General features: G+C 42.2%; 2 protein-coding genes across 2 annotated transcripts in view; both read left to right on the forward strand.

Moving 5' to 3' along the window:
• LOC308484307 (sulfotransferase 2A1-like) lies at positions 1-9234 on the forward strand. Its single transcript, XM_081019129.1, has 7 exons — positions 1-192; positions 1715-1859; positions 2250-2446; positions 4586-4703; positions 6830-6924; positions 8297-8477; positions 8667-9234. The coding sequence occupies exons 1-7, from the start codon at positions 16-18 to the stop codon at positions 8774-8776; spliced, it is 1023 nt and encodes a 340-aa protein (XP_080875255.1). The 5' UTR covers positions 1-15; the 3' UTR covers positions 8777-9234.
• LOC308484319 (alpha-tectorin-like) overlaps positions 8800-12486 on the forward strand; it is a 21214-nt gene continuing 17527 nt past the window's right edge. Inside the window, exon 1 of the mRNA XM_081019164.1 lies at positions 8800-8930. The gene's annotated coding sequence lies outside the window, so the exon portion shown is untranslated. The remainder of the gene's footprint in view (positions 8931-12486) is intronic.

A 12486-nucleotide genomic window follows, 5' to 3' on the forward strand; every position in this document is an offset into this window, starting at 1 on the left:
GAGGAGCAGCAAAACATGGTGGGCAGCACAGGCAGTTTCCGGGCCACCTCACTTGGAATGTCTCACTTTGAGGAAGGACCCAATTGGCTCCTCCTCCTCAGAATGAGACAGGTAGAAGAAGGAGCAGCAGAGAAGCCTCCAACTAGTCATCTGCCTCATCATTGGACAGCTCACTTGCCTGGTCTTCTATTGGTAGGTGCGATAGGCTGCCCATTAAAATCTATCTATCTATCTATCTATCTATCTATCTATCTATCTATCTATCTGCAAAGCACCATTCTCAGGGATTTCAGAAGTAATCTACCCAGCTTCTACTCATATTGATCCGGCGCCGAACTCCAGCGTATAGTTAGCAGAGCAAAAAACTTAAAACACGTTTCAGGATTCCCAATAAATAGACCAGACGCAATTAATATTTCATCCAGCAGAGCTTTACTGCTACTGAAGGCAAATGAGCATAATGGTCACAAATCCAATACATCCAGGATTGGTACTGCCCATAAGAAATCGAGTTGCAGCAGACTTAAACTTACAATAACTTTTAATAAGACAAAACCTTAACATTATATACAGAACACCACACCAGAAGAGAGATAGAAAGTGAAAGTGAAACCCAGGATCCTTCTGGCCTTACTTTTATAGCATGACCTTGACAGAAGAGATAACACAACCAGATTAAGCCAGCTGTACTCAGCTTCTCTGAAGGAATAAGCCAAACATCATGAACCTTCTGCTTGTTTCTTTCACACAGAGAAGCTTCCATAACCCTCTTGAATTAATTAGAATAGGAAAGATCTCTGCATATCAGATCAGTGCTTTCTGCACTAAGAAATGCAAACTGACACTTAAGGCATGATAACATATCTATCTCTAAATCACTATAAGTGTATCGATATATATTTAAGTGTGTGTATAAGAGAGAGATAGAGTTTGAGGCGGGGAAGCCATACAGTATGTAAGACTATGTAGCTTAATGTTTAGACTTCTACCTTCCTCAGGGATACAGTTGGGATTTCAAATGAACACCATTAGCTTGGATGACAGTTTTAAGAACACTCGGGATGGAATAATTCTAAGGAGTGTGTCATACACAATACATTGTTGTTGTTTTTAATTTAAGAAAAGGAAAAGGCTACATGGGAAACAAGCATTGTATTCTACATGAAAACCATTGTTGATTATTTGTGCCTTAAGATGACTGATTCAGAAATCCTCTTTCTTATAATGCTGGATTTGATGGTTGCCCCATAGAAAAAATATGTATTTTATATCTATTTATTACATTTCTTCAGGGAGCTCAAGGTGGCGTAGATAGATCTCCTCTTTTATCCTCACAACAACCTTGTGAGGTAGGTTAGGCTGAGAGTGAGTGACTGGCCCAAAGTCACCCAGTGGCTGGGTGGAGATTTGAACCCTGGCATCCTAGGTTCCAGTATGACACTAACCACTACACCATGCTAGCCCTTTAGCAAGATTCCCATTCATGGCTCGGAATGAAGGGCTGAATGTTTAATTAAACATTGCAACTTGCCTTATACCATATCAGACCATTGATCCATCTACCAACTTTCCCGTTGCTCATCCTTATGCAGAAAAGTTTCTACGATACCTCCAGTCCAGAAAGGGTGAGGGCCATCAGAATTAAAATGCTTTGTAACAGGTTGCACAACTTTCTTGGTCCAGGTTACTGATCTATTTATTTTGATGTCTTTAGCGTTTTTCAATGTCATCACCATTTTTCGTCTACAATGGGATCTTATTCCCCACAGCGCTGTCCTCAGCAGAATCGCTCACCTATCTGGAAAAAGAATTTCGCTTCTTGGATGACGATCTACTGAGTGTCTCTTACCCCAAGTCAGGTAGGAAAGACAGTGTGTGGAATGAGAGCTGCAGAACATTTTCAGAATAAACAGGGGAAGGTCATTTGAATTGGCATTGGCAAATCATTTATCTTGTTTATTTATTAAATGCCCATCCTGCTCTTCCTCCCATAGGAGCCCAGGGCAGCAAACACTAAAATGTTAAAGCAATAATATTAAAATAATAAAAAAAAATTCAAAAAAATTAATACACATGAAAACACCAGACAAATCAAAAACATTTAAAACAGTCACATCCCCTCACCACTAATAATTTCATGTTGCCAGGAGGTTTGCTTTGATTGTCAAAGTAGTTGTAAGGTGTGCATTGCAGAACCAAAAGGGCTGTGGGAGAAGAGGTAGCCCTATGATTGCTATACTCCCTCCTAGGTAGCCATTGGATGGCAGAGATCTTGTCAGCGATCCAGCAAGAATGGGACCCCTCGTGGGTTTGCAGTGAGAAAATAACCTGGATCGAGACTTTTGATGGCATGAAGACTGCCTTGAAATATCCTCCACCCAGAATCTTGGCTTCTCACCTTCCAATAAACCTTTTCCCTAAGACCTTTCTCGAGTCCAAGGCCAAGGTAAGAGAGGAACAATTCACACACAAAAGCCTGATCATGTCTGTCTGCAGTAAAGATACTGGGAATTCCGTACTGTCAATACAGTATTTACAGGAAGGTGCCACGAGGGTGGTTTGTAGTAGTAGCAGCAGTAATAGTACAAGCTTAGAGATCACTATAGGAAAGACTCTTTAACCATCATCTTAATTCCAGAATGGTATGAATAGGTAATGTTCAGTCCATGACCTCAGCAGAGGACTGCTGTGGCCCCAGTTTGCTAGGCTGCCCCCAAAGCTCTCGCTGTAGCTGGAAGTTGCAATGAAACGTCTCACTTTCAAAATTAGGCAAAATGTCAGAGTTCAAACTGTGTTTTCAGCTTTCGCTTCTGAGGGCCAGACTAGCAGATGTGATGATTTGGCAAGTAGGAAGCCATGCAGGTGGGTCCTGAAGCCATATCTGTATGGTGAGGCAGAGACTAACTTTTTCAATCCACTGGCAATGTTCATGTCTCTTTCCTTAATGGAGGGGATCTTCACGGGGAAATGAATTCAAGAAAATGATTTTTTTTAAAAACCCCACACCAGTCCCATTTCCTCTGCCCCATAAGGGAGCACCAGACACCTGCTCTTGAATAAATCTCAAAGAGACAAGATATCACAGGTTTCTACTATTTACACATGCGGGTGGCACTGTGGGTTAAACCACAGAGCCTAGGACTTGCTGATCAGAAGGTTGGCAGTTTGAATCCCTGTGATGGGGTGAGCTCCCGTTGCTCAGTCCCTGCTCCTGCCAACCTAGCAGTTCGAAAGCACGTCAAAGTGCAAGTAGATAAATAGGTACCGCTCTGGCGGGAAGGTAAATGGTGTTTCCGTGCGCTGCTCTGGTTCGCCAGAAGCGGCTTAGTCATGCTGGCCACATGACCCAGAAGCTCCCTTGGCCAATAAGGTGAGATGAGTGCTGCAACCCCAGAGTCAGCCACGACTGGACCTAATGTTCAGGGGTCCCTTTACTTTTACCTTTAAGGTTCAGGAAAACTTTTTAAGGATCTGTAAAAGTTAGCCCTTTTTGAAATTTAATTCTTTTTTAATTTTTCCCACCTGCATCCCCAAAAGGTCCCTAAAATTGAAGGGGCAACGTGTGAATTATGAGACTATAAATTCAGGGAAGGTTGCAAAGAAAATTTAAGCAAGAAAATTCCCCTTCATTTTGCTTCCAGCTTTTCTCAGGGTCAAACTTCCTATTATAGTAATTGCATAGCTAATAGCTTGTTGTTGCTCTTTGGGGGAGGGGGTTATTTTCATTGGAACCATAGTATATAGAAAGGCGATGTTTAACCTTTCCCTTCCTGGCTGTGATCCTGATGAAAACTGCCCCTCCTCTATGGACTCAAGGCAAATCACCCAACACCTGCTGTTATTTTTTAAACCCCAGACATAGTTGCTAAGTGCAGGATTAAAGCAATTTTCAGAGCTACCTACATCTCAAAATCCTAAATCCCCAGAGAGACAAAACTCTAAAATATAGGTGCTCTGAGATAAAATCAAATATGATCTGGGATTAGGGGTGGGAGAGAAATTTGATTCAGTGTGCATTGAAAGGCAAATCTACTGACAGTGATCCTTCTAAATTTGTACCTCCCAGTTATTCTCAATGCAGTTCTCCCACCAGGTAATTTGTACAAAGATGAACATAAAAATGCATATTATTATGGGCCACCCCAGTCTCTGCCAAGTGGTGCACAGGATTTCAGGGGTCTTGGCACTTCACCAGGGTTGTGTTTTCTTTGGAAATGTAGCACAATGGAGGCTGTGCTCCATTTCCATATTTCTTAAAGATATTCGTCTCTGCTGTACCTCGATTTCCCAATTGAAGCAACCCTGCTAGAGAGCCTGGAACCCTCTGGGATCCTGCCACTGCTCAGCAGACTGGGGTGGCATGCAACCTTTGTAACAATATGACTATTTGATTTGATTTATTTCCATGTCGCTTTTCATTCAAGTGAATCTCAAAGCGGCTTACAAACAATAAATAACTATCACATAATAAAACTACAATAAATAGCTAATTTCCTGACACCCAACTTGGCCGCCACATTCTACCCAACGTTAGAGCTTGTCCTGCTGCTCCTTCCTTAAAATGTGCCCGCTGCCTCTCTTCCAGGTTATTTACACCCTACGAAACCCCAAGGATGTGCTGGTATTGTTCCACCACTGCCATAAAAAATGGAAGGATCCTGGAAGTCTGGATGAGTTCTTGGAGGAGTTCTTAGATGGGAACGGTATGGAAAGAGGCAAATCGGCTCACCCAGGGCCGTCTTTAGCATATGCATGGCTGGGGTGCAAAGATCCGCCCAGCGCCCCCAAATTTAGTTAATTTCGCATGCATGGCGCCATTGAGAATGGCAAGCGCCTTCGTTGAGTCTGAAAAGTGCCACTGTGGTGAATGACAAGCGCCGCTGCTGACTTGGCGCTTCTTTGGTAAATGAGCGCACAAAGTCAAAAGTCCTTTAGTGAAACAGCAGGTATACATTTTGGTAATACCTGAGCTCCCGTTGCTCGGTCCCTGCTCCTGCCAACCTAGCAGTTCGAAAGCACGGCAAAGTGCAAGTAGATAAATAGGTACCGCTCCGGCGGGAAGGTAAACGGCGTTTCCATGCGCTGCTCTGGTTCGCCAGAAGCGGCTTAGTCATGCTGGCCGCATGACCCGGAAGCTGTACGCCGGCTTCCTTGGCCAATAAAGCGAGATGGGCGCCGCAACCCCAGAGTTGGTCATGACTGGACCTAATGGTCAGGGGTCCCCTTTACCTTTGCAGTGGTACCTCGCAAGACGAATGCCTCGCAAGACAAAAAAACTCGCTAGACGAAAGGGTTTTTTGTTTTTAGAGCTGCTTCGCAAGACGATTTTCCCTATGGGCTTGCTTTGCAAGACGGAAACGTCTTGCAAGTTTGTTTCCTTTTTCTTAACACTGTTAATACAGTTGCGACTTGACTTTGAGGAGCAACTCATAGAACGCGGTGTGGTAGCCTTTTTTGAGGTTTTTAAAGACTTTGGTAATTTTTGAAGCTTTTCCAAAACTTTCCCGACACCGTGCTTCGCAAGACGACAAAAATCGCAAGACGACAAAACTCGTGGAATGAATTAATTTCGTCTTGCGAGGCACCACTGTACTAGGTATATATGTATTTTGTTTTTCTAGCTTGATCAGAATTATTTATTATTTCATAACAGCTAGATAGTTAAGAGCTTAGGTGGCTTCAGCAGCGGGTGCATGGCGCCCCACAGAATTCGGCGCCTGGGTGCCCTGCACCTCTTGCACCCCCAGGTAAAGACAGCCCTGGGATCATCCCCCTCTGTTGCAGCCCAAAGGTCTGCTCCATGGCACCATGAAGTCTCTCTTTTTAACCATCACTAGAGCCCTATCGTAGAACTGTAATTCCAGCAGGGATAAATCAGAAGGAAGGTGGGAGGTGCCATGTTAGTTAAACTCATTTCCTTTTAAAATTAATAACGTCCTTAAGTAGTGAATGGCCTGAATGTGTGGGGCGGGGATATAGTGGGGTCTCAAATTCAGTGTTTTGGGGCAATAGTATAAGGAATGTGTGACACTGGAGTTGTTACTGGACTACAAATGCCATCATTCCTGACCACAGGCTATACTTGCTGAGTGCCAGGGACTGGGCTGAGGAGGAATGGTGGAGACCGCCTCCACATCCTGACCCTTCCAGGGAGGAGGAAGAGGAAGACAGTATAGATTTACAACAGGGGTTTGAGGGAGGTAGCTGCTCAGAGGAAGATGAGGGGTAAAGCTTGAAAATCATGGGATAGCCAGGACAACACCCGGCTGACACGTTGCCATTAGAAAGCACCCCAGACCTTCCATCTCACGGAACCCGGTGAGCCTTGAAAGTAGGAGAGCAAAGAGCTCAAAGACAGAGGGCACATAGCAGCACCCGTAGAAGTGGCGAATGAGGAAGTGGGAGGGACGGAGGGTGGAGATTCACTTGGAACAATGCCATTATCCAAGAGGCTGGGTTCTATAGTCCCTCTCTATAAAGATTGAAATGAAAAAGGACAGTAAGAAACTTTTCCTTGTCTGTATACTTTCCTGGGCAACCAGCTGGAAGCCGCTGACAGCACCCTGACACTGGGGCTGATGGGAGATGTGGTCCAAAAGAAGTGGTAAAGTTGCTGTCTCACCCGAAACTCTGTGCCATTATATAGTCCAGTAACTAATTGGCAGTATCTGGATAGGATTCAGGAGTCTCCTGCTGCTATTGTGCTTTTGTTTGAGAAAAGCATTAGATGTTCCTTGCTACCTTCTTGGTTAGTCTGTTCTCCCCGAGTCTTCCTTGACACACCTCCCTACTGTTGATGCTTACTGGTGCCTCCGTTTTCCTCTTCCAGTGTCCCATGGCTCCTGGTTTGACCACGTGAAAGGCTGGCTGCAGATGAAGAAAAGGGAAAACTTCCTTTTCATCACGGTTGAAGAGTTAAAACAGGTGTGGTCCAACCTTAGCACTTGTCCTGGAGTTGTCCACACTTCAGCTTGTCCCATAGCTAGGAAGCATGGGTCCAGCTGGTTTTCTGCTTGTAACTCATACTTTCTAGGCATGAGTCCAAGCCGTTTTGTATTTGCCCCATTGCTTTCCCCTGGAAAACCTGCTCTTTAGCGCCAAGTCTGAGCAAACGTCCATCTGGAGAAAAACCTGATTGATGTTTGCTCCAAGTCAGCTATAAACAGCGGGTTTTCCTGGGGGAAAGTGGCAGAAAAGCGGAAGTGTAAATGAGCCCATTGTTATATTCACACATCCATAGTTACCTCACCTTGTTTATTGCTTATCTATTTCATAAAATTTATATAGCACTTGATTTAAAAAAAAAACCCCTCAAAGAAGTTTAGAAAAGGTTTTCACCATTTTCGTTTTTGTAAATTCTGGTACTGTTTGCTAGATACATTTAAACATGTGCAGTATTCCTTTCTGCCTCTCTACATGATTAATAATAATAATAATAATAATAATAATAATAAATTTATTTATACCCCACCCTCCCCAGCCAAGACCGGGCTCAGGGTGGTAAATAAACCTAATAGGAAAGTCACTTAATGGAAAAGAGCTTTATATCATGTGCAGAGTGCCCTTCCTTTGTCCCACATCAGACCAGGAATGCCATCAGATTAGCTATTTTGTATTTATTTCAATATCTCCTTTTACTTGTGTTTTCTTCAACTTCTTACTTAAAAAAAAGACTTTTTCTTTTAGGTGTCTGCGCACAGGGAAACAAATACTTGCATGCCCACAACATTTGGAACCTCACACAAATTTATTATTTTGTGCAAATCTGATAGTTTAAAAAACTTGTATTCCTCCCCCCCCCCCCGATTTTTTTTTAAAAGTGTGCACACAGATAAACAAATAGCCTATAATGGACCTCAGTTTTCCAGAACTTGTGAAGGACAAGGATATACTAATTGAGAAGGAGTGTGGAGACACACAGCATGAAAACATTCCATCAAGCATCACCCACTAGTATAGACAGGAAGCAACAGGACGGATTTTGGAGGCATAAAGTCAAAACGGGATGAAGGCAAACAAATTTGCACATGGACTCAGTGACCTAATGTGGACACAACCAAGGTCTGCTGCTGTCTCAGATGCTCCTTCGGTGCTGAGCAGGCCAAGAGGCAGTCTGAGACAAAAAGAAAGGCAATTTTTTGAGAACAGGATTCTACTCTGGCTTCCTCACCATGGTGGCTGAGAGGTCAATACACCCATGGCATCAGTATTGTTAAATGCACCCTACAAACTAGCAGTAATGCCCTCTGTGTGCCTCTTCATCAGTTTCACAGTCATTTGCTTTCCCCTTCTGCAGGACCTTCGAGGGAGTGTGGAGAAGATCTGCCAGTTCCTTGGCAAGGAGCTGAACAGCCAGCAAATTGACTCTGTGGCGGAAAACCCCTCCTTCCAGAAAGTGAAGAATGAGACTATGCCCATCTCATCTCGGAAGCGAGGAAGTGTTTCGATGCACATTAAACAGCCGCTTGTGCTGACAGGTAACAATATAGCTTATGGTGGAGTCCATAGATAAAGGCCATTAGGCAAAGGGGGCGGGGCTGGTGGAGAGTCTTTCCCTGTGAACTGCCATTGACCAATGGATAAAGTTAATCAGGAACTGAAGCCAGTGCTGAAATAATTCTGGCTGAACATCTTTGTGGTTACGAGTCCCTCTTGTGGTCTTTCAGGGCTACCCGGGGATTGGAAGAACCACGTCACAGTGGCACAGAACGAACGCTTTGACCGTTTTTATCCATCTCACATTAAAGGTGTGGGTGTGAGTTTCCCCTGGGACTGAAGAAGAACAAATGGTTGCTCTTGCTTGCTTTTTTGCATCCCCACACCCTTTTATCTCTCATATGATGCATGTCCCTCCTACCAAACCACCAGGCGGTATCGCTGCCAAATTATTATTTCTTCAGATGTGATCAGAAGAGGCTGGTCAGTAAATGGTATGGTTGTATTGTATTTTGTATTTTCAAATATGGTATGCAAGAGGTAGGGAACCTGTGGCCATCCAGATGTTGTTGAACTGCAAGCCCATCACCCCCAACCATTGGCAATGATGGCTGGAGCTGATGGGAGCTGGAATCTATTACCATCTGGAGGGCTACAGGTTCCCCATCCCTGCTGTATGCTGTTTGTTTTTATTCTGTAATAAAATTGTATTGTATCTTATTGTATCCATAATTGTATTGATGCACAGCTAAATGCATTCAATTACCCATACCAATACAACATATGGTAATGCTGTCAGCTTGATGTTATGGATTTCAAAGTTATTTCCCAAACTGGCAGTCTCTCTCTCTCTCTCTCTCCCCCTCCCCCCCCCTCATTACAGAGCCTGTTCTGGCTGCTTTTTCCTTGTGATTGAAGCAATATCCTCTCATGCCAAAGAAACTCCTCCAGGGGGTGGGAGTTTCCTGGTAGTGAGTGATTCAATCATTAGGGTTTGGAATGGGTGTGTGGACTTCATGGTGAGTTGCCTACAAAAGTTGAGAATGTGACACATCATCTAGATAGCTTGCTTGTTAATGATGGGGAAGTGTCAGTGGTTCAATAACCTGTGGAAGTGTAGACACGCAGTTCTGGAAGCAACATTTCAGGTGTTAGGTAGAGGCTTGAAAACCAGAATCTTCAAAGTTGCTTTCTCAGAACTGCTACCAGTAAGGGGAGACATGATAGGGAACAATAAAATTATGCACAGGGTAGAGAAAGTGGAGAAAGAAAAATGTTTTTCCCTCGTGCATAAACCTAAGAACCTGCAGTCTTCCAAGGAAGCTAAGGGCTCATCCAGATTTCTGCTTCTTATATTCTTTTGCTGTGGCTGATGGAGAATAAGTAAGTAAACATTCCTACTAGGGTTCCTTGCAATGTGTGGATGAATGCATGCGAGACAAATTTCCTACACAGAAGAAACTTAGGGGTAAGTTGGCCACTCAACTCATCGCCAAAAAAGTTGAAATGCACCAGCTGCTCGTTCCACGTGCTCACAGTTGATAGGCAACATCAAGACCCCTACTCTTGTTTTTTCAGTAATTGACCTTTAAACCAGACTTGGATAGTCCTTCAAAGAGAGGATTCCTTGAATAGAACTGACTTCTGTAAAGAAACAACCCCTGCTTCTATGTAGGATATGCTGCATGTGTCTTGGGTTTCATCACATCTGCACAGTGTTGCAACTCAAGGAGTATGTAGATAACAACCATACTATCACAGGAACATTAGTGGTTGCTTTCTTCTGATATTTTTCGGACCTATACCGAGCCAGACCAGGAGATAAAATAGAAATTGAAAGAAATATAAGAGAAAATAAGTTGCCAGAAATTCCATATGAAAAGTTGAATATTTTAAATGCACCAATTAATATAGCAGAAATGCCATTAAACAAGCAAAAACAGGAAAAGCAACAGGCCCAGATGGACTAACAGCAAAATACTACCAAAAAAAATAGAAAATTACTTAATTCACCCACTACAAAATGTAATGAACGAAATATTAAAGATAGGGGAAATACCAAAGACTTGGAAAGAGGCTTTTATTACTCTAATTCCACAAGACAAAAGATAATAAGTGCTGGAAGTGTAAAGAAGTAGAAGGTACGTTTTACCATATGTGGTGGCAATGTAAGGTTATAAAAAGTTTTTGGGAAATGATTTATAATGAATTGAAAAAAAAGTTTAAAATAACATTTCTTAAAAAGCCAGAAGCTTTCTTAATAGGTATAACTGGAATGGATATACCAAAAGAATACAAAATTTGTTTATGTATGCAACAACAGCCACCCGGATATTGATAGCTCAACATTGGAAAGAAGTCCCAACTAACGATGACTGGCAACTTAAATAAATGGAATATGCTGAAATGGCTAAATTACCTGGAAGACTAAGAAATCAAGAAGACAACAAATATAAAAAAAGAATGGAAAATGTTTATTGCATATTTACAAAAGCGTTGTAAGGAAGTTAATACAATAGCAGCTCTTTAAAAACATTTAAAATTGGAAATAGTTAAAGATAAAGAAATTATAGACATGTATAATATAAGATATTATAAAAGAACCAGGGGAGGAAATGGAGGGAAGTAAAGGGATCTGAATAATCCGAAAATATGGATTTAATATGGTGTGAAAATGTTTTATTTTCTATTTCTATTTTAATTGTTTTTGTTAGTTATGGTTTATATGATGATGATAATGTTTAAATGTGAAAATTAATTAATTTTTTTTAAATAAAATAACAACAACAAGAATGGTCCATCAGCCTCTCCAGGGTTTCAGACAGGAATCTTTAACTGCCCTCCCTGCAGATTGAAACGGGGACCTTCTGCATGTAAGGCATGTAAGGCACTGAGCTATGGTCCTTCCCAATGGATAAGCCCATGAATATTCACAAGGATTGTTTCTACAACATTATACTTCCATGAAAATGCAAAACAGCCTAACAGGCTGCACTGAAAACATAAAACAAAAGACACATTGAGAAAAACACTACTACGTGTCAATCGACATGAACACTCTTTTCTTCTGGAGGTTTTAGATACCAGGCTGGGTTTGGGGTGAGACATTTTGATAAAATTAAATACTTAGTAATGCTGTCCAATCTATGTTGTATTGCCCTTGTAGCACTGAAACGTCTGGTGAGGACCGGATGAGCTGTTGTGATGGCTGCCAATAATTCAGTAGGCATCTATTGCAATCTTCAAATTAATACATTTGACAGCTCCCTAAGGTACATCATGTACCCGGCAGAAGCATCATCTTGCTCTCTTAGCAAAAATTCCATGTTGCTTAAGGATCGTAGAGCCAGCTATCTTCCCAAAGTGTCAGCAAGATCTTCCAGCACAGAATCACTACATAACCCCCCAAACCCCTCCTTTCACATGAATTTGGTGACAACAAAGCGCCTTTCTGTTGCGTCGGTGCAAACCTGCAGGCATAAAAATCCACTCCTGCTTTTTGGTCGCAGCTCCTTTCTAGATACAGCAGTATTCTATTCCTCACACCCTTGAACCCAGAAGAGGTAATTTCTGACCCCTGTTATTTCTTACAGTAGTCAAGGCGCTTTATTATTATTATTATTATTATTATTATTATTATTATTATTATCTCTTTGGCATTATGAATGGGTTATTAATAATGCTGCCACATATCCCAATTTTGTGCCTTCATTTTTATTTTTATTTTTTTAATCCTAACCCAAAAGAAAGCTTTTATTTGGGTCGGCATTCTTTGAATATACCAGCAGGTTCAAATTATAACCCCAAGGATGTCAGCTAAAGGACTTGGTATCTATATGAGCTGTTCAAGCTCAGGAAGTGGTGGGTGATTTTTCACCTGAGATTCTTAAGTAGCTACTGAATGGCCACCTCTATTCTAGGCTATAGTAGTGCTGTTAAAGGGGGTTACCTTTGTGGTCCCCTTCAGCTCTGCGGTTCTGTTATTTTAACCCCCTGCTCTACTCAAGATCTGTGGTACAGGTGCAACTCCAATATCCCTGGACTGATGGC

The sequence above is a fragment of the Podarcis pityusensis genome (genome assembly GCF_964106645.2).
Source record: "Podarcis pityusensis genome assembly, chromosome: 8".
Taxonomy (NCBI): Eukaryota; Metazoa; Chordata; class Lepidosauria; order Squamata; family Lacertidae; genus Podarcis; species Podarcis pityusensis.

Coding starts and splice junctions, on each gene's coding strand:
- LOC308484307 (XM_081019129.1), top strand. CDS start 16: ATGGTGGGCAGCACAGGCAGTTTCCGGGCCACCTCACTTGGAATGTCT. Junction 193..1,714: donor ACTTGCCTGGTCTTCTATTG/GTAGGTGCGATA, acceptor TGATGTCTTTAG/CGTTTTTCAATGTCATCACC. Junction 4,704..6,829: donor GGAGTTCTTAGATGGGAACG/GTATGGAAAGAG, acceptor TTCCTCTTCCAG/TGTCCCATGGCTCCTGGTTT.